Here is a 23,220-nt window from a genome sequence, read left to right on the forward strand (position 1 = left end):
TTTCCAGCCAATTAGAGAGCGTGCGGGTACTTGTCTGCTGTGTTGTTGCCAGCGGTTGGTAATCGAATGGCTGTGACTTATCGGTGAGCCTGCACCGTGTGTTACCTGCATCGGTATCACACACGCATTCTTACTGCGGCGGAAGAAAAGGGCTGATTGTTACGCGTAAGACAGGAATGAATCGAACTGAGGAGTAAGTGATGATGGCTGAGGCAAAGATGGCGCCGTCACGTTAGAGGACAGCTTTCAGTGATTCAAATGGCAGTGGGCCTGCGTTACATTGATGTGACTCTGCGTGAGCTTGTTGCCTTCCAGTAGCTGCTCTTATATTTCTGCTTGTGGGCAAGAGAATTTCTACTCTCTAATTGGTGTCTTAAACTTAAAAAGCCGCCAACCAACTTAACTAAGCAGTGCAATTTAGAAGTCTGGATAAAAATGTTGTGGACTGTAATGTGATGCCGAAAAATAATATAGTCGTTCAATATGAAATCATGTTAATCTTGGGGACTCTAAATAGATAGGGGCATTTAATTCATGTCGAAACAGCGAGCCCTACTGTTTGACGAACATGATATTAGAACAGCTCGGATTTAACCTGTTGAAAACGCTAAAAATCAGTCGTTCCAAGAATCCAGTTTTGGTGAACAGTATCAACAGGAAGGGTAGACTTATGCTACAGTACAGCGGCATTCAGAATCAATTTTAAACTTATTTTTGCTGTTGGGAATACTTAGATGATCTAGAATACATTTCCAAACACAACCTTCTCCCCCCACCACCTTCTTACTCTGACCTTTTTTCTCCAGTCCTGATGAAGGGTCTTGGTCTGAAACGTCGACTGTACTCTTTTCCATAGATGCTGTCTGGCCTGCTGAGCTCCTCCAGCATTTTGTGTGTGTTGCTAGAATACATTTGTATGTTTAACCTAGTAGTGCTCTATCTAAAGTGACCCTTTTCAATTACGTCGAACCTCTTTCCTAGGGTCGTGGCTTAATAGATGCAACCTAAGGACCTGTAGATACCAAAACCCAACAGTAATTAGCTAGTTTAGTTTTTGACAACACCCCTTGAGTTTTGAAGGGTGATAAACCTGCGTGGTACTTCCTATTTAAAGAGATTATAATTGATATATTCATCTTCTGTACAACTCTTCAGTACTGTTTTATTTCAGTTGTGCGTTTGGAAGATATATGAACTATTAAGGTCTTTAAGAATTCGTGTTTACTTTATGGGTGGTGAAATGTATGACGGTAAATGACCCAAAGTCTAACTTTCAGGGTATTAAATTAAACCTTAAGAAGTACATAGTTCATAACTGGTTATACAAACAGATTGGATACGTATTAGAATCTAAGAAATGTTAAGTTTCAGTAGTGCTTATGACTCTTAGCTCAATTCTTATTTTACTGTCAAGTGTGGCACGGTTTATAATTAAAAATATTAATAGATGATTCTTAGAAGTGTTAATTTCCTTAATTTTGGATAATTACAACAATTGGACCCCAGGAACAAAAGCATATTGCATCTGAATTTGAAATTTGACAAAAAAAAACTGCATTGCAGTTTAACTGCAGAATTCATATTTTGATATTTCCTGTCATGATCCTTGATTGGTCAGGCCATGAAGGGATATGTGGAGAAAATGTGAGAGGGAAAATGGGTCAGCCATGATAAAGTGGCAGAGCAGAATCCATGGGCTAAATGACCTAATTCTGCTCCTGTATCTTATGGTCTGCATTATAAAGTGCAATTAACTGTTTTATTTACCAGTTTCTGTTTAAATTTGTTGATCTGGAATGATAGTATGCAGTGTATTTTTTTAATTCATTATCCCTTCATGTTGCAGGTAGATCTATCAGTATACTTGGTATTTGAATTATAACATTGAATCCACTCCTTGCCTGAGAACAACTTGAGTCATGGATGAGTTGTAAGAAACTTCAGACCACACAAGCGGCTCCTAATGGATCCAAGTAAAATCAGAGACTCACTGTTTCGGAAATACATACAGATTTGTGAATTGAAATTAAGTGAAAGTGATTTCGTAGAGGATGCAAGCCTTAAGAAGATGGCTACATCCTTACTTGATTTATATCGCCAGGAGCCATCGGAAAGGTTTAAGTTATTCAGATTTTATGATATTGTGGAGAATTCCTTGAAGATGGTCAAAACATCAAGCTTAAGTGCACTCCTTACTGCCTTTGGAGTTCTGGAAACCTTCTGTATTAACCTCTTTCTTTATCCTTGGAAAAAGGAATTTAAAACTATAAAGGTACAGTATTAAACTTCATGCCACTAAATAGTTTTGACAGGTTAATTGTAGGATAAATTCTGTAATTGCAAATTACATTTAAAAAAAAAATTCAAATGCCACGATGGCTATTTTGGGTTTTAAATTATAGTATATAAAAACTTGAATAAAAAGCTAATGTAAGTAATTCAGACTATTAATCTATGAAATGGTACAAAACCAATTAGTTACCAAGGGCCTGTATTGTGCTGTAGGTTTTTTATGTTTCTATTCATCAGAGAAGGCAAACTCATCCATAATAATAATAATAACAATGGTCCACTTAGAACTCCAACCTATAGCAGTGTGTTTGACTCAAATTGCCTCCTTGATCTGGCTGCCTCAGGGGCAATTGAGAATACAATGATGTCTAAATCTAAAGATTAGCTTGTTGTCACATGTACACAAAAAAAATACTGCTGGGCAGTCTGTAAGTATCGCCACACTTCTGATGTCAACATAGCATGCTCACAACTCACTGACCCTGACGTCTTTGGAACATGTGAGGAAACAGCAGCACCCTGAGGAAACCCATGTGATCACAGGGAAAATGTACAAACTCTTTACAGGCTGTAGCAGGAATTAAATATTGGTGATCGCTGGCACTGTAAAGTGACACGCTAACCACCACGCTATCATGAATAAATTAAGAAAATATATTTCTAAAATGTGAAACAATTCTTTCATTCCTGAAGTATCATGTCTTCACAGAAAAACCTATGGTCATTCCTGTTCACTACAAACTGTTGCCTGAGATCAGCCCTTTTAACCTCTTAGATAAAACCAATATCCATCACGGATTTTCCGTGCCTTTGTTTGAAACCCCTGGGTATTCTGATCTCTCTTAGGATTAGAATTATGCACCTCAATCATAAAAGACAACTTCATGTGCATCGAGCATTCTTCTTACTCCGCTGAAGCCCTTTGGCACTGTCGAACATACTGGTTGTCTCTAATGCTTCTTTCCATTGTCCGTTTTGGTGAAACTGCCTTCCTTTAATTTAATTTCATATGACCTATTCAATCATGTCTTCCATCCCAGTGATTTTTTTATTCTATATTTCCCAGTGATCTATCCCTCTTCTTTTGTTGCTATATCCCTTTGTTAACATAACTAGAAAAACATAGGGCAAGGATTTGTATATGTACAAATGGCAGAGTTCAACATCCCATCACTGTTTCTATGCTGTGAGTTTGTTTGTTTAACATCTGTATAATCGTCCAGTTAAACAGTATAAAAGATTTTTATAGAAACGTAGAAAACCTTCAGCACAGTACAGGCCCTTTGGCCCACAATGCTGTGCCGGACATGTGCTTGGTTGGTGCGGCTGTAACGAAACCCAATTTCCCTCGGGATCAATAAAATATATCTATCTATCTTTACTTTAGAAATTACCTACGGTTACCCATAGCCCTCTTATTTTTTAAAGCTCCATGTATCTATCCAGGAGTCCCTTAAAAGACCCTATCGTACCCGCCTCTACCACCGTCGCTGGCAGCCTATTCCAAGCACTCACCACTCTCTGTGTTTTTTTAAAAAAAAACAACAGCAACTTACCCCTATACCGACTTTGAAGCACTTTAAGACTGTGCCCTCTCAGGTTAGCCATTTCAACCCTGGGGAAAAAGCCTCTGACTCTCGACATGATCAGTGCCTCTCATCATCTTGTACACCTCTACCAGGTCACCTCTCATCCTCCACCGTTCTAAGGAGAAAAGGCCGAGTTCACTCAACCTATTTTCATAAGGGATGCTCCCCAATCCAAGCAACATCCTTGTAAATCTCCTCTGCATCCTTTCTGTAGTTTCCACATCCTTCCTGTAGTGAGGTGACCAGAACTCCAAATGGGGTCTGACCAGGGTTCTATATAGCTGTAACATTACCTCTCGGCTCTTAAATGCAATCCCACGGTTGATGGTGGCCATGCACCGTATGCCTTCTTAACCATGTCGTCATCCTGCGCAGCAGCTTTGAGTGTCCTATGGACTTGAGCCCCAGGATCCCTCTGATCCTCCACACTGCCAAGAGTCTTACCATTAATACTATATTCTGCCATCATATTTGACCTACCAAAGTGAACCACCTCACAGTTATCTGAGGTGAACTCCATCTACTACTTCTCAGCCCAGTTTTGCATCCTATCGATTTCCTGCTGTAACCTCTGACAGCCCTCTTAATAAGCCTTGCATGGGGTACCTTCTCAAATGCCTTGCTGAAAACCATATACAGTGGCATGCTTAAGTTTGGGCAACCCTAGTCAAAATTTCTGTTACTGTGAATAGCTAAGCGAATAAAAGATGACCTGATTTCCAAAAGGCATAAAGTTAAAGATGACACATTTCTTTAATATTTTAAGCAAGATTACTTTTTTATTTCCATCTTTTACAGTTTCAAAATAACAGAAAAGGAAAAGGGCCCAAAGCAAAAGTTGGGCACCCTGCATGGTCAGTATTTAGTAATACCCCCTCTGGCAAGTATCACAGCTTGTAAACGCTTTCTGTAGCCAGCTAAGAGTCTTTCACTTCTTGTTTGGGGGATTTTCACCCATTCTTTCTTGCAAAAGGCTTCTAGTTCTGTGAGATTCTTGGGCCGTCTTGCATGCACTGCTCTTTTGAGGTCTATCCACAGATTTTCAATGATGTTTAGGTCGGGGGACTGTGAGGGCCATGGCAAAACCTTCGGCTTGCGCCTCTTGAGGTAGTCCATTGTGGATTTTGAGGTGTGTTTAGGATCATTATCCTGTTGTAGAAGCCATCCTCTTTTCATCTTCAGCTTTCTTTACAGATGGTGTGATGTTTGCTTCCAGAATTTGCTGTTATTTAATTGAATTCATTCTTCCCTCTACCAGTGAAATGTTCCCTGTGCCACTGGCTGCAACAGAAGCCCAAAGCATGATCGATCCACCCCCGTGCTTAACAGATGGAGAGGTGTTCTTTTCATGAAATCCTGTACCCTTTTTTCTCCAAACATTGCGGCCAAAAAGTTCTATTTTAAGTACGTCAGTCCACAGGACTTGTTTCCAAAATGCATCAGGCTTGTTTAGATGTTCTTTTGCAAACTTCTGAAGCTGAATTTTGTGGTGAGGACGAGAGAAAGGTTTTCTTCTGATGACTCTTCCATGAAGGTCATATTTGTGCAGGTGTCGCTGCACAGTAGAAGAGTGCACCACCACTCCAGAGTCTGCTAAATCTTCCTGAAGGTCTTTTGCAGTCAAATGGGGGTGTTGATTTGCCTTTCTAGCAATCCTACGGGCAGTTCTCTTGGAAAGTTTTCTTGGTCTTGCAGACCTCAACTTGACCTCCACCGTTCCTGTTAACTGCCATTTCTTAATTACATTACGAACTGAGGAAATGGCTACCTGAAAACGCTTTGCTATCTTCTTAGTCTTCTGCTTTGTGGGCATCATTTATTTAATTTCAGAGTGCTAGGCAGCCCATGGCTGCTGATTGTTGGGACAAGGTTTGAGGAGTCAGGGTATTTAGAAAGCTTTGAAATTTGCATCACCTGGGCTTTCCTAATGATGATTGTGAACAAGCCATAGCCCTAAGAAGCTAATTAAGGTCTGAGACCTTGGTAAAAGTTATCTGAGAGCTCAAATCTCTTGGGGTGCCCAAACTTTTGCATGGTGCGCCTTTCCTTTTTTTACTCCAAAATTGTACAAAACAAAAATAATATACTAATCTTGCTTAAAATGTTGAAAAGAATATTTCATCTTTGACTTTTGGAGATCAGTTCATGTTCTACTCACTTAACTATTCATAGTAACAGAAATTTTGACTGGGATGCCCAAACTTTCCGATGCCACTGTACACTACATCTACTTCTCTACCTTCATCAATGTGTTTAGTCACATCCTCAAAAAATTCCGTCAGGCTCGTAAGGCCTGCCTTTGACAAAGCCATGCTGACTATTCCTGATCATATTATGCCTCTCCGAATGTTCATAAATCCTGCCTCTCATGATCTTCTCCATCAACTTACCAACCACTGAAGTAAGACTCACTGGTCTATAATTTCCTGGGCTATCTCTACTCCCTTTCTTGAATACGGGAACAACGTTTTCAACCCGCTAATCCTCCAGAACCTCTTCCGTCCCCATTGATCATGGAAAGATAATTGCCAGAGGCTCAGTAATCTCCCTCGCCTCCCGCAGTAGCTTGGAGTTTTTCTCATCCAGTCCCAGCGACTTATCCAACTTGATGCTTTCCAAAAGCTCCAGCATATCCTCTTTCTTAATGTCTAAATGCTGAAGCTTTTCAGTCCACTGTAAGTTATCCCTACAATAGCCAAGGTCCTTTTCTGTGGTGAATACTGAAGCAAAGTATTCATTAAGTGCCTCTGCTATTTCCATACACACTTATCTTATCCTCTTGCTCTTCACATTCTTGTAGAATGCCTTGGGGTTTTCCTTAATCCTGCTTGCCAAGGCCTTCTCATGTCCCCTTCTGGCTCTCTTAATTTCATTCTTAAGCTCCTTCCTGCTAGCCTTATAATTTTCTTGATCTCTATCATTACCTAGTTTTTTTTTTTTTTTTGAACCTTTTGTAAGGTTTTCTTTTCTTCTTGACTAGATTTTCAACAGCCTTTGTACACCATGGTTCCTGTTTCCTACCATCCTTTCCCTGTCTCATTGGAATGTACCTATGCAGAATGTCACACAAATATCCCCTGAATGTTTGCCACATTTCTACCTTGCACTTCCCTGAGAATATTTGTTCCCGATTTATGCTTCCAAGTAACTGCCTGATAGCTTCATATTTCCCCCCACTCCAATTAAACACTTTCCTAACTTGTCTGTTCCTATCCCTTTCCAATGCAATCGTAAAGGAGATAGAATTGTGATTACTATCTCCAACATGCTCTCCCACTGAGACCTGACACCTGACCAGGTTCATTTCTCAATACCAGATCAAGTACAGCCTCTCCTCTTGTAGGCTTATCCACATATTGTGTCAGGAGATCTTCCTGAATACACCTAACAAACACCGCCCCATCTAAACCCCTTGCTTTAGGGAGATGCCAGTCAATATTGGGGAAATTAAAATCTCCCACCATGACAACTCTGTTATTGTTTAAACTCTCCCCAATAACCTTAGCAAACCTCCCTGCTTGGATATTGGTCCCCCTTCCGATTCAAGTGCAACCTGACCTTTTTGTACAGGTTACACTTGCCCGAAAATAGGTCCCAATGATCCAGAAATCTGAACCCCTGCCCCCTGCTCCAATCCCTCAGCCACACATAGATCCTCCACCTCACTCTATTCCTATATTCACTGTCGTGTGGCACAGGCGGTAATCCCGATATTACTACCTTTGCAGTCCTGCTTCTCAGCTTCTTTCCTAACTCCCTATAGTCTGTTTTCAGGACCTCCTCCATTTTCCTGCCTATGTCATTGGTACCAATATGTACCAGGACCTCTGGCTGTTCACTTTCCTACTTCAGGATATCGTGGATGCGATCAGAAGCATCCCAGACCCTGGCACCTGGGAGGCAAACTACCATCTGTGTTTCTTTCCTGCGTCCACAGAATCGCATGTCTGACCCCCTAACTATGGAGTCCCGTATCACTGCTGCCATCCTCTTCCTCTTCCTTTCCCTACCCTTCTGAGCCACAGGGCCGGACTCTGTGCCAGAGGCACGACCGCTGTTGCTTCTCCCAGGTCAATCGTCTGTCCCCCACCCCAAACAGTACTCAAACAGGAGTACTTATGGTTGAGGCGGACAGCCACAGAGTTACTCTCTAGTACCTGACTCTTCCCCTTCCCTCTTCTGATTGTTACCCACTTATCTGTCTCCCAAGGCCCCGGTGTGACTACTTGCCTATAGCTCCCCTCTATCACTTCTTCACTTTCCCTGACCAGATGAAGGTCATCGAGCTGCATCGCCTGTTCCCTAACACCGTCCCTAAGGAGCTGCAGCTCGATGCACCTGGCACAGATGTGGCCATCTGGGAGGCTGGGAGTCTCCTGGACATCCCACATCCGATACCTGGTACAGAATACCGGCCTCACAGACATATTTGTTAAGAACAGGAAGTAACTTACCTCTCCTTGACCCATTATTGTCAGAGCTCCGTTGAGCCAAAGCCCTCCTACTCTGACTCCCTGTACTCTGTCATCCACTTCTCTGACACCCACTCCATAAAGCTGTCGTCTTTTTAAATTCTTCCCACCTGTCTAACTCGCTGACATCCACGTGCCTGCACAGTTTGTGACGATTCCTCCATGTTTTGACAGTCAAAGCAAGCATAGCAAGTACTGAGCTCATCTGGAAGCGAAGCCCTTTTGTTGCCTATATCACTAGATTTCACTTTGTATGAGGTTCAACCCCTGCCACAACTGTTGATCATCCTTCATTGATTCAAGTTTAGTCCAGGATTGCCACTTCGCCCATGAGATGGTTTTCCAGCGATCGTACCTGGACCTCTTGTAACTTTCTTGGTCACCAGACTTGAAATCCTCTGATCTGGCTATTAGCAGATTGTTGATCTCATGGTTCATCCAGGGTTACTGTTTGAGAAAGACTCTAAATGATTTTATGGGGACACAGTCATCTACAACTGTTACAGTCTGTGATAATCATGGTGTATTCATTCAAATCTACAAATGAGTTCTTGAACATGGCCCAGTCCAACAACTCAAAAGCAATGCAATAGCTACTCCATTACCTTTTTGTCTCTTCCGTTTTCTAACTTCCACCCACAGAGACTCAGTAGACAATCCCCCTCATGACTTCCTCCTTTTCTGCAGCCATGCCACTATCTCTGATTAGCAGTGCCATCTCTTGCCTTCCTCCCTGTCCTTTCGGAAACATCTAAAGCCTGGCACTCTAAGTAACCATTCTTGCCCCTGAGCCATCCAATTCTCTGTAATGGCCACAGCATATTAGCTCCAAGTACTGATCCAGGCTCTAAGCTCATCTGCTTTGTTCATGATGCTTCTTGCATTAAAATAGACAAATCTCAAACCATCAGTCTGAGCGTATATATTTTCTATCACCTGCCTATCCTCCCTCTTGCACTGTCTCCAAGCTTTCTCGATTTGTGAGCCAACAGCCCCTTCCTCCGTCTCTTCAGTTCGGTTCCCACCTTCCAGCAATTCTAGTTTAAACTCTTCCCAATAGCCTTAGCAAACTTCCCTGCCAGGATATTGGTCCCCCTTGGATTCAAGTGTAACCCGTCCTTTTTGTACAGGTTGTGTCTGCCCCAAAAGAGGTCCCAATGATCCGGAAACCTGAATAACTGCCCCCTACTCCAATACCTCCGCCATGCATTTATCTTCCACCTCACTCTATCCCTATACTCACTGTCGCGTGGCACAGGCAGTAATCCAGAGATTATTACCTTTGAGGTTGTGCTTCTCAACTTACTCCTTAACTCCCTGTAGTCTGTTTTCAGGACCTCCTTCCTTTTCCTACCTATGTCATTGGTACCAATATGTAAAGGTTTACCTGCACTACAACTACTATTGCTACTAATTTGCCCTTTAGTTTCACTGAGAATCATTGTTTGCAGTCGTATCATCCTACCTGACCATGATAGATTTGTTAATCTTCACTGAAAAATGTCAGAAGCTCATTCCTTTATCTCTTAAGTTTGGCTTAACCCTTTCTTCAGCTCTTTCTCATCCAAGTATTCTGTCTTTTTTTGGGTGAACTATTGCACTGTTCTCCAAAATGATCTTGTGGATCATTTCATTCCAGGACGAAGGAGATGTCCTCCTTTTTCCGTAACTTCTGCCACCTCCAATGGGATCCCACAACTAAGCACATCTTCTCTCCACCCCCCCCCCCATTTTCTGCTTTCTGCAGGGATCGCTCCCTGTGCGACTCCTTTGTCCATTCGTTTCCCCCCCCCCCCCCCCCCATCCCTTCCCACCGATCTCCCTCCTGGCACTTATCCTTGTAAGTGGAACAAATGCTACACATGCCCTTATGCTTCCTCACCACCATTCAGGGCCCCAGACAGTACTTCCAGGTGAGGCGACACTTCACCTGTGAGTCGGCTGGGGTGATATACTGCATCCGGTGCTCCCAATGCGGCCTTCTATATATTGGCGAGACCCAACGTAGGCTGGGAGGTCGTTTCGCTGAACACCTACGCTGTGTCCACCAGAGAAAGCAGGATCTCCCAGCGGCCACACATTTTAATTCCACATCCCATTCCCATTCTGATATGTCTATCCATGGCCTCTACTAAATATGAAGCCACACTCAGGTTGGAGGAACAACACCTTGTATTCCGTCTGGGTTGCTTCCAACCTGATGGCATGAACATTGAATCCTCTAACTTTCATTAATGCCCCACCTCCCCTTTGTACCCCATCCCTTATTTATTTATTTATTTACTACTTTTCTTTCTTTCCTTCCCCTTTTTTTCACTCTTTTCTCCCTCGCTCCCTCTCATCCTCTGGGATTCCCCCTCCCCCCTTTCTTTCATCCTAGGCCTCCCGTCCCATGATCCTCTCCCTTCTCTAGCCTCTCGTATCCCTTTTGCCAATCAACTTTTCAGCTCTTAGCTCCATCCCTCCCCCTCCTGTCTTCTCCTATCATTTTGTATCTCCCTCTCCTCCTCCCACTTTCAAATCTCTTACTACCTCTCCTTTCAGTTAGTCCTGATGAAGGGTCTTGGCCCGAAACGTTGACTGTACCTCTTCCTATAGATGCTGCCTGGCCTGCTGCGTGTTGCTTGAATTTCCAGCATCTGCAGATTTCCTCGTGTTTGAGTTTGTTGGTATCAGTTTATTTTGTATGAAGCTGTATTTGTAACACATCCTAATTACAAGTTCTACTCAAATTTAATATTCTCTTATTCACTATTATGCCTTTTAATGGCTTTCTCTCTCTATACTCACAGCATTACAAGATGCTCTGCTTGCACTGCACATATATAAAAATGCATTAATGGAATAATTGGAATTGGCTGTGTTACAGCACAATACCCTTTAGAGATGTGATATTGCTGAGCAGGACCTTCAAATTTTCTGGACTATCTGATGGTCCTTTTCAAACACGAACACATCTTAAATTCACCTTTTTGAGCTGTTGCGTGGCAGTTTACTAAATTCACCTGTTTCACTGTGTCAGTCCTGATACTTTTGTGATCTGAAGGTACTTTGGAAATGAAGAATTAGGCATAAAAATTGTTGCTTATGATCATTAAATGTTACAAAAATAGAAAACAGAAGAAAGGAGCTGAGAGAACAAAGAAAAGACTAAGGAAACAGCAATTGTCATCTCATAGTCAGACTATAATTTAAAAGGAGCTGAGGGACCTGTGAGTTACGGGGATAGTGGAATTAAGTTCTGAGTTTTAAAATGAGCTTAAATTATTTAATTCCCTCGGTAACTGTACAAGAATGAAAACAGGCCCTTCAGCTGACCTCATTCACACCAATCATTACATATCCATTTATACTAAACCCATTTTTCCCTCTTGCATCTTCGTCAACTCCCCTGATTCTCTGTGATGCATCTATATTAGGGCCAATGTACAGTAACTACTCAACATACCAATCATTAAATCTTTGGCATGTGGGAGAAAAATGGAGCACTCAGGTGAAACCTAGGCAGACATAAAAATGTGCCTACTCAGCATGGAGTGTTATCATTTTAGAGCAAATGTTTTATCTGTATATTTATACTTTGGCAACAAGATGTCCTCAATGTAGGAAAGGCATTCCTGCTTTGTTTTTATGGAACATACAGTGCCTTGAAAAAGTATTCAGCTCCTAACCCTTTGTTCACATAAATGAGTATTAAAACCAGGGATTTTGATTAATTTATCTGAGCACTTTTATTAGTGAGTCACATGTTCCTTTTTCATAATAAAGCCCAAAAAACAGGGATAAAGCATAAAAAACTAAAAATACAAGAACTGAAATGTCAGCAGTTCAAAAGTATTTATTATTCTTTGCTCAGTATTCAGTTGATCCACCTCTTATATCTTATTACAGCCAGTAGTGTTTTTGAATTGATCTCTATTAGCTTTGCACAATGTGATGGAACAAGATATGCCCATTCTTCCTTGTAAAATTGCTCTTAACTTTGCCAGGTTAGTTGGGGAGCGGCAGTGGACAGCAACCTTGAGGTCTTGACAGAGAAGTTTGATCAGTTTAAGGTCAGGGTTCTGACTGGGCCACCCAAGGACATCAATTTTCTTAATTTGAAGACACTCCATAGTTGCTCTGGCAGTGTGCTTTGAGTTGTCCTGCTGAAAGATGAATTTCCTCCCCAGTTTAAGCTTTGTGTCAGAGGTTTGGAATCTCTCTGTATTTAGCAGCATTCATCTTCCCATCAGTCTTGACTAGATTCATAGTCTCTCCTGCTGAAAAGCATCCCTATAGCTTGATGCTATTTCCACCCTATTTTACAGCAGGGATGATGTTACCTGGCTGATGCACAGTATTAGATTTATGTTATACATTCTGCTTAGTTTTGAGGCCAGAAAGTTCCACGTTTGTCTCTTCCAACCACAAGACCTTCTTCCACATCTTTACAGCATCTTCTAAATGATGCTTTGAAAAGTCTTTATAGGCATGGGTATGCTTTTTCTTAAAACCAGGCTTTCTCCTTGCCATTCTTCCATAAATACTGTTTTTCTGCTAGAGATTCTGGAGCTTTGAGCTTCATCTCCAGTTGCATCTTGCAGCTCGCTCAGTGACTTGGTGTCACAGTTGTCTCTCACAAGTGCCATTCTTCTCCAGCAACTATGTTTGGAGGGGTAGCCTGATTTAGGCAAACTGACTGGTTTCATATTTTTCCACTTTTTCATGATGGATTACACTGAGGTATGTACAGTGCCTTTGAGATGGTCTTGTACCTTTCCCCAGATTTGTGTTTCACTATTATCATTTCCCTGACTTGTCTTGAATGCTCTTTTGACTTCATTTTGGTTTGTTCTGTTGAAAATCTATCATACTGTTTGTCCTCACAGAGAGTGGTTATTTGTTCTTATGAAATCATTGAAAACAGATGATCCTCCCAATTTTTTTACATCAGCAAGTTTCTCTCTCCTCTTCCCCCTCGGCCCTCTCTCCTTCTCCACCTCGCCTGGGTGAGTTGGTCAGGTAATAAATTGCTATTGAGGAAGTTAGTGTGGTAATTACAAAGGGGATGAAAATACTTTTTCAGCCTCACAATTTGGGTTTCTAATTTTTAGTGAATTGTTGAAAGGCTTTAGAATTTTTCATTTGATTTGACATCATGCACAATGTTTTGTAGATTAGCTCAAAAATCCTACTTCAATATATTTTAAAGTTACAAAATGAGGTAGTAATATGTGAAGCTAGTTGTGGGGGCTGAATACTTTTTCAAAGCACTGTAAGTTGTTAATAACTTACCAATTTTCCACATTCATAGTTGAGAGTTCAAGTTTGAAACGTTCCTAGTTAATGCCTGTTTTATCAATTTGCCTTCCCAACTTAGTACAGCTACAGGAAAATGACAGTATGTAGATTGTAGGGAAAGTTAACAATTGTAATGTGATTAAGAATATGATTCATCAACTTTTCTTTCTGTTGTAGACTTTTACAGGGCATTTTGTCTACTATATCAAATCCGCAATGTGTGAAGATGATGTATTTAATATCCTGTATTTTATAGGATATGACTATGAAAAGGAAATGTATGAACTGAAAAGCAAAGTAAACACTAATCATGTGAAATTCATTTCTTTTGAACTTTTCTTGGCTGGAATTGAGTGTGAGAATTTACTTGAAATTTATTCACAAGTTAAAATGAGGGGTTATTCAGAGCTTAATGTAGTGCAAGAACGTAAGAACAGCACAGATGATGTGAGAGGTTGCATAGACGCCATGAAAAGACAACGAAGATCAATGGAAGGCTTGCATACATCAATGGTTCAAATGGACTTCCGCCGATCAGACAATGAACGGTTAACAAACAATTTTGGGAAACACTTGATGTACAAAGCTTCACCTGTTGATAATGATGAAACTTTGGAAAAGCAGTTAAATAAAATTCATTTGACACCTGGACATCGTAAAAAGGAAACAGTTTATGATTCTTCTGATGACATAACTGATGAAATTTTTCGTCCTACTCCATCACTTCTTGCTATGTCAAGTTCCCCTCGTGGCGGCTCAGAGGAATACTTGCAATCTCCCAATGGTAGCTGGAGAGCAGAATCCAATTTTAACACTCCTTACCATACACTTGATGATTTGGATCTTTACACAGCTGAAGATCCCAGAAGCACTTTACCACAAAGATGGACAGAAACAGCAAACAGTCACAGTACAAGGTTGATAAAAAGTAATGAAGCAAGAGCTATGTACCATGAAACTCCACGTACTACCAAAGAAAGTATAGCAAGCACAGTTGCATTGAAGTGCCAAATGTGTGGAATATCTAGTGGAACCTCAAGTTGCCAAAAATGTGACAATGTTCTTTGTAGCCAGTGCCCTTGTAGACATGAATATCCAAAAGCATTGAGTATCTTAGCACGTTCTTCATCTTTTCAAACTGACCTGTCTGCAACTTCTGCACTGAAAGAGAAATGTGCACATGGTACCACATCACCGTATCAAGAGCACTTACCCAGTTCCAAGAGTACCAATATATTGCGCTGTGGATTTTGTGACAAACCTGGTGCAAAGTTCACTTGTATGAACTGTTCTAAGGTCTCCTGTAATGATTGTAAAAGTGGTTATCATTTGGATTTATGCAGCAAAAATAAGTCGCACAACTTCTTTCCCAACAGCCAGCTCAGTTTCAAATCTAGTAAAAATTATTCTGTATACAGATAAATTGTACAATATGAAATAATGATGCATGATCAGCCCTGGAAAAATCTATGCAAGGAATATATTGAAAGCTGGCAGATTGTAGAATGAAAATTTTGTTGACATATAATTGCTCACTGTGATCTCTTGTCCTACAATATGCACCTTAAGGTATTTTAAACTGCTGCTATATTTTTCAAGGGCTGATATATGTACATAAAAGCTGCTTTAATTCATACCAGTGATGCAGAAGAGGGTACTTTAGAATCTTGAGCAAAACCATTTGTAACTACAAGTGAAAAGGAGAACAGTTGATGTTGGATTTAACATAAAGCTGTCAAATGTTTATATAAACAAGCCTTGGTATTGATGTGCAATTTTCCTTTTGTCTTTTTCTAATGTGATGGTGTTTCATAATTATTTTTTACTTGCAATAGGTGAACAAGTGTGTTTTCTGAAAGACGTCCCTATCTTGCTTTCGGCTAATTTTTTTGTTGAAAACTTAAATAATTTTTTGACTGCTTATATGAATAAAACATTTGGCACTGCTAAATTTTGAGGGTTTGTCTTAGCCCAAGGTTGAATTGTGTATGAACTTGGATAAACACATACTCTGAATTATTCTTTTATGTGTTTACATTACTGAGAGCACTTTTTAAAGACATTGTGAAGTTCATAAGACCTTTTTTCCATAGCTGGAATGCCATGTACACCAGATCTCTGACACTGAACTAAAGTTAATGTGTTCCATTTGCAATGCATATTTTTTGCCATTTTGATTTTAACAAGTTAAACTTCTGTTAAGTATAACCTTGTGTCAAGTTCAATTGATCTTTCAGCATTGGCTTTAATACATCACTTAACACTAAGGTAACTGTAAGATGTTATTTTTATACTTGTTCTGCTTGCAAAGTCACTGACTCTTAGGGGTGTGTTTATATTGCGTCTTGTCATTACTGGGAGCTTATCAGATTTCTTTTGTCTTAATGGAAAGTGTGCATAAGGAATAAAAGATCTGACTCAACTCAGATCAAAAATCAATAAATGCTTCTGCTGTTTGTAGTGCGTGGCATAGAATTATGAGGTAGTGACTATACTCCTGAATTTATAATGAAGCTTTCACAATGTTCCTATTGCTTCACAGCTAAAGACATACTTTCTAATATGTAATAATGGTAAATGTGGCAGTCAGAAACAATTTGCTGCAGACAGACATGTGACAATAACCATCCAACCTGCTAGGATGTTTGAGGAACGAATGTAGGCCAACTCAGAGGGATAACATCTTCACTGCTCTTTAAAACCATGTTGGAAAATTTTGCATCCCAGGAATGCAGAGATGGCTTCAGTTTAACAACAGATAGCATCTCTAATAGTACTTACTGTGTCCTGGAGTGCTCATATGGAATTTTGTATTCTACCCTCTGGAGTAAGACTTGTGAATATGTTACAACTATACTAAACATTTTGGAAATGGAATTTCCTGTTTAAGTGAATGCAGAATGTTTCCATACACAATTTGTACCTTTCTGTGGAATTTTATTTATGTATCTAGAATCTATATACTGACACAATTTATGCAGTCCACAATAATATTTTTGACAATCTGTAATGCAGTTGATATGAATGGGAGTATTTAACTTTGGCCTTCTTGAATGAATTAAAGTTCTGTTGCTTCATAGCTACCCAGCAAGAATATATCCAAGTTTTGTTATATTCAGTGGACTTGGGCTCAAACTGATTGTAAGAGAAATTAAAATTTCCCTTGTCTTCATAAATAACATCACCTTTGAATTGTACAAGTCTGAAAGTCAGGCCTTTGTGTTCAGGATTTTTCCCCATCAGTTACCTTAACATCTCTATTTGATCATCACTTAATGTTCTGTATTTGGTATAATAAACTATGACTCATTTTCTTGAACCAGAGAAGATTGAGATGTGATGTAATTAAAATAGTTAAAAAATTATCAGAGATCTAAACTGAGTTAAGGTTAGTTGTTTCCATTGCTAGAAAGATCAAGAACTAGAGAATATCAATTTAAGGTGACAGTCATGATAAACTTTCTGAAAGTGGTGAAGCAGGTTTGATTGAAACTCTGAAAAGGGCATTATTGGGTAGATATTTGTAGGAGAAAAGAAGATTGTGGGGAGTAACTAATTGCATTAAAATGGCAGAGAACTGTTGTGGGCTCAATAGGTCAAAAATGACCTTGCTTAAATAATTACTATGGTTCTATATAGAATACTTGAGCTAGAGTGATCTATTTTCATAAATGAATCCTTTTAGGCCATAAGTGAATATTAAATATGCTACCCACCCTACTATAATATTTGTATATTCTTTGGATTCTTGTGCCCTAACAATGTAGTAATCTAAACACAGTCTAACCAGAGTTCTGTACAATTATAGTATACTGCCATCCTGCCTACTGAAACTCCTTTTTAGCTCAATGCAATTTATTTCAATGTACAATTAATACTTTTCTGCAGAACCCTTAATAGGATTTGTGTAGTTTATGTATGTGACATGTTTAGTGTTTTGTTAGAGGCAATGTGGAAAGCAGTTTAAAGGAACAGGAAGTCCATTCTGTTTCTCTAGACTGTAATAAATTAGTCATAAAAACTACTTTTGACATTCATGCCTTCTGTGATTTCTCTGCATGGATTCATATTTCTGTTCCTACATAGTTCTTTGATTTTTGATAAGGGAAGTCTCAGATCTGTCTTTCTTTTCAAGGAAAACTATTTCACATTTCATCACTCACGTTTGTCTAGTAATGACCCTCACTTTGTAAAAGGCACTGAACAGTTTTGTGGACTGCAAAAAGCATGTGACAGATTGCAGGGTATAAAACTGGATGGTGGAAGAGGCACAGCAGATGAATTTCAATGTAGAAAAATAAAGTGGAATTTGGAAGCAAAAATGAGGAAGGGCAATACAGAATCAATAATCTGAAAGGGCAAGAACTAAAGGATCTGTGAGAAATATGTTTGCCACAGCAGATTGAGGCAAAGGTAGTCACATTCTCAGCCTTCTAAGTAGAGGCATTGAGTACAAAAGCAATGAATTCATGCTAAACCTTTATAAGACACTTATCTGGCCTTAACTAGAGTATTATGTTCAATTGTGGTCATCCCATTGTAGGAATAATCAGACAGAAGATGTATAGAAGTTAAAGGATAATTCAGAGGCTGTGATTTTGGAGATGAAAAAGCTGAGAGGCAATTTGATATAAATAAGAGTGGATGTTCAATTCTGAAGATAGAGTTTAAATAAATATAGAAATAACAGGTTAAATAAAAGTGTTTCATTTGCTATTTTCTAATCCAAAGAGGGACCCGAAATGAGCATTATAGAAGACCATGTCTGAAGGACAAAATGTTTACAATGAGAAACAAAAATACAAGGAAAAGGTTTAGGAAGGGAACTCCTGAAGTTAGACCCTTGCATTGCTTAAGATAGGATTGTCAGTGATGGGCAAACAAGTGGTGTTGTCACTGAGACCAGACCTGAAGGAGTGAAAAGTTTGTCCAGCGTTTTAGGCTGGAAAGTTTTAAGATCACCCCATCTAGAAATCTCCAGTTTGCTGCTTCATTCAGTAAACCAGTTGTAAATCCTGTGTCTTCATCCGACTTCCTGCCCAAAACCCTAAATTCCCCTAGGGCCCTATAATCAATTGCTTTCATTCTTGCATCCTACCAAGCATATCCAGTTTCCAGATGTGTTTTGCAAAGATTTATAACCCTTTGTATAAACAAATTATGGTTGACTCCTAAGAGATGTCCCTGGTTCTTGATGCTGGTGTATAAGCAACTGGCCTCTTTCAGAATCCTGCATGTTTAAATGAAATTAGTTCTCGGTGTCCTAAATTCCTGTAGCGTAAATAAATGCCATCTTGTTTGATCTGCTTTTCACTTTTCAGTTCTTTGATCCAGAAATCAGTCATGTGATGTTCTGCACCAAATGTATTGGTTCATGAGTGCAGGAGACTAAACTGCACATTGCAGAGTTGATTATTAACTTCAGGAAATGGCAGGAGGGTGAACGTATACTTGTCAACATTGGGGAATCAGTAGTGGAGACAATCAATTGCTGTAAACTCCTGGGTATTAACATATTGGATCAGCTGTCTTGGCTCCAGCGCCTTAATGCAATTATTTAAAAGATGTGCTAGCATTTTTACTTTCTTAGGAGGCCTGTGATGTTTGGTATGGCAATTCAAATGCATGGGAATATAAAAAGCTGCAGGCATTAGTGGACGCAGCCTATTACATTACAGACAACTCTATTCATTACTACAGTTTAGCAACACTGACGACTTTGATCATCTGGCACTAAAATTGACTTTTTGTTCTAAATGTTTTTGTAAATATTGTGTATAATTTTTGTTTTATATATGTATTTCTGTGAATGCTGCATATATGATGCTACGTGTCTGTGCGGCTGCTGGAAATAAGTTTTTCATTGCACCTGTACGTAAAGGTAATTGTACATATGGCAATAAACTTGACTTTGACTTTCACCTGGGGCTCAAGGTATGATTGGACCATCATTCTATGGCTGAACAACAAAACTTCCTTATATTTGTAGTCCAAGCTTATTGGTGTAAAGACTAATGTATCACTTGCATTTTTGCCTGTTTTCTGCAATATTTGCATATTTAGCATTTCATGAACTAACCATACCAAATTTACTAGGTTCTCACGGCTTTATATAAAAACAGAATATTGTTCTACCTGCCAAAGTGAATACACCTATTCTCCAATATTGTTTCTACATTATTCCAATCTGTCTTTCACAAGTTTTGTTTGCTTCCTACTGTTCACTTCCTTACCTAGCATTGTGTTATCTGCAAACTTGAAATGGTTGCACTTTCTTTCTAAGTTATTCATGTAATTTGGAATATCTGACTGCTGAGCAGTGATGCTTGCAGGATCCCACTAGTAACAGTTTGTTGAACTAGAAAAGGTTTATTTCATCCAATTTCTTCTGTTCTGCAATTATTCATCCATGTTAATATTACTCTCATCCTGTGAGCACAGTACTCATATAAAATCTTTTATTAAAGGTATGTGGACATCAGCGACTGTGTTAGCTTCTCTTGTCCATCCCTAATTGCCAGTAGGCAGTTAAACACTAATCATGCAAGTGAGCATGGAATTTTATGCAGGCCAGAACAAATGAGAACAGTAGTTTTTCTTTCCCCAAACTTCACTGAGGTTGATATGTTTTACTTAAATTCCAGATTTAATTAATTAGCTAGAGTTAAATTTCTTAATTGCTATATTGGGATTTAAACTCAAGTTAATTATCTAAACTGTAGGATACAGTCTGCTATCAGGTACAATGCTACCATCCCGACTTAATGCGCCTTTTATGTGTTACCTTTTCAAATACCATTTGAAGATCCTCATAAGTTTCTCTTGTGTATCCTGCTGATTATATCCTTAAAGTAGATTGATTTTATGAATGGAAACCCATGTTTAACAAATCCAACAATGCTACTGTATCCTGTTTCTGTGGTCTTGGGATGTGGGCTACCAAGTCTTAGGGATCTACTGGCCTTTGGTTTCCTTCTAAACACGAGATTCTGCAGATGCTGCAAATTCAGAGCAACACACAATTGCTGGAGAAACTCAGCAGGTCAGGCAGTATCTATGTAGAAGAACAAACAATTGATGTTTTAGACCAAGACCCTTCATCCGCACTGGAAAGGAAGTGGGGAGAAGCCAGAATAAGAAGCTGAGGGAGGGGAAGGAGAGCAAGTTGGCAAGTGATAGGTGAAACCAGGTGAGGATGGAAGGCAGGTGAGTGGGGGGAGGGGTGGAATGAGAAGCTGGGATGTGATGGGTGGAATTGGTAGAGGGCTGAAGAAGAAGCAATCCAACAGGAAAAGAGAGTGGGTCATGGGAGAAAAGGAATGACAAAGGGTACCAGAAAGAGGTAATGGGCAGGTGAGAAGAACAGAAGGGATAAGAGGGGAGCCAGAAAGGGGAATGGAAAAAGAAGGGAAAGGGAGGAGAAATTACCAGAAATGGGAGAAATCAAAGTTCATGCTGTCTGGTTGGAGGCTACCCACATGGAATATGATGTGTTGTTCCTCCAACCTGAGGGAGTCTCATTGTGGCAGTTAAGGCCATGGAAAGACATGGAATAGCATCAAGAAGTAGAATTAAAATAGGTGGCCATTGAGAAAGATTGCCTATTCTGGCAGATGGAGCAAAGGTTCTATTTAGTAATATCATCAAAGTTTCTACTTCTAATTGGCAAATATCAAAGTAAAACTGCATCAAAAGTCATTGCCAGTAGGGATCTGCTCATGCTCTGTACTGACCTACTTGATAAATATGTGCCTTTTGTGAATTTTCTGATGTTTACTTTCTGATAATTAATGTCCTGATGCCACTTTAGATCAAGACATCACTTGGAGGAGGGTCTCCAGCCAGAAGGAACAAGCAAAGCTGAAAAAACTTGCTAAGTCTGACTATTCTCTGATGCCAGTAGCAGCTGTCAATGCTGTCAAATACTACTGCTGCTTAACATTTCCCACTTATGTGTCTTTGGTCTGAGGATGTTTCATCTTAGTGGAAGGTCAAACTTGTTTGAACTACAATGCAAGATGATCTTTTGTTGATACAACATAAAAAATGCATCAAAACAGAACCAACAGTCTTTCACCAGTCAATTTGAGAAATCATGGTCAGAGCCTTCTTTGCAGACAGATGGCGCAATGGATCCACATTTCTACTAGAAATTAAATTACAAGACAAAACAGTAATATTTTTCTCCTTTTTTTGTTACAGAATTTTATACATGAATTTTCAGTGTTAAAATACAACATGGTCCTTTAAATTTTCTTATCAGGCTGACTTGAGTTATAAGTCAAATGTTTAAAATTCAAAATAAGCAACTAATATCACTTTAAATACACAGGTTCACTGTGCATCAATAAAACATATAAAAATGTTGTAGAAAACGTGACAATCAATAAACATCTAAGACATTTTGACCACATCAGTTACCTCCTATATCTCTGTTTCTAAATCTTCACAAGTACATCAGCAGCCATCAGTTTTAAAAATAACTACATTAGACAGGTTGCTATGGAAATATGCAATTTTCTGCACAATGTACAATCTTTGTATTAGGGTTATGGTTTGTCCCTTTAATTTACAGGTTACCAAATCTTTGTTATCTACAATTACTGTGAGAATACTTCAATAGTACTGCATCTTAAATGACAAGGTTTGCATCACTTTGGAACCTTCTTGACGAAGGGGTTGAAACAAGATCACAATAATTTTTTTTGCATAATTGTTGGTTGTTGGTTTTCTTGGAACAAGAATTATTTTGATTTTCAGAGGTGAATTAAGTAGCCTTGCTCTGAGGACATGGCACCTGGAGTAGCCATTATTCACAGGGACTTAAAATTCCATCTCTTTGTTCAAAACATATGTGCCCTTCATGATGCATCTCTGGAGATTCAAGAGTGGACTTTGTACATCTAATGAAGTGATCTGTATGGGCAGCATGCAAAACAAAGATTTTCGCTGTGCTATAACAAACCAGTTTACCAACTTTAAACACAAACAAGCAGATTATAGTTTTTACTCAAATTTCTGCATTGTGACATTAGAATGTAATTAGCAGAAATAATACTAGGGAACCAATGGATGTAGTGCATTTGGGCTTTTATACAGCTTATGATAAGATCCCAGCCAAAAGATGGTGTACAAAATTAAAGTATATCTCATTGGTGATAATACACCAACATAGATTGAGAATCAGTTGACATGCAGGAAAAAGGGAGTGCCAGGCAGGGACTATTGCAGGGATCAGTATTTGTTGCCAATCTATTCACAATACATGTTAATAATTTGAATGAGGGAATTAAATGTGATTTTTCCAAGTCTGCAGTTAGGAAGGTCCTTGTTTCCAGAAGACTTGAGTACAGGAGCGTGGATATTTGGCTGTAGCTGTACAAGCCCTTGGTGAGACCACATCTGCTGCTTTGCGTGTAGCTTTGGTCTCCCTGTTTGAGGGTAGGTGTTCTTACAGCAAAGGTTTACCTGAATGATTACTAGGATGGCAGGACTGATTTATAAGGAGATATTCGATTGACTGAGTCTTTATTCACTGGAGTTCAGAGGCAATGTACATAAATTTATTGCAGTTGTATATTTTA

General features: G+C 39.4%; 1 protein-coding gene across 3 annotated transcripts; it reads left to right on the forward strand.

Annotated features, from left to right (window-relative positions):
* LOC140186188 (spermatogenesis-associated protein 2-like) lies at window positions 1-19,540 on the forward strand. Of its 3 annotated transcripts, none has more exons than XM_072240151.1 (3): window positions 1-83; window positions 1,847-2,272; window positions 13,814-19,540. In XM_072240151.1, exons 2-3 carry the CDS (start codon window positions 1,964-1,966, stop codon window positions 15,056-15,058), a joined length of 1,554 nt encoding a protein of 517 aa, XP_072096252.1. In that variant the 5' UTR covers window positions 1-83; window positions 1,847-1,963; the 3' UTR covers window positions 15,059-19,540. The 3 variants fall into 3 exon arrangements, with proteins under 3 accessions (XP_072096252.1, XP_072096244.1, XP_072096261.1); XM_072240143.1 differs by having other exon boundaries at window positions 16-193; XM_072240160.1 differs by lacking the exons at window positions 1-83; window positions 1,847-2,272 and adding an exon at window positions 4,689-4,735.
* The last annotated feature ends 3,680 nt before the right edge of the window (window positions 19,541-23,220 follow it).

Source organism: Mobula birostris, chromosome 2 (genome assembly GCF_030028105.1).
Source record: "Mobula birostris isolate sMobBir1 chromosome 2, sMobBir1.hap1, whole genome shotgun sequence".
In the NCBI taxonomy this organism is placed as follows: domain Eukaryota; kingdom Metazoa; phylum Chordata; class Chondrichthyes; order Myliobatiformes; family Myliobatidae; genus Mobula; species Mobula birostris.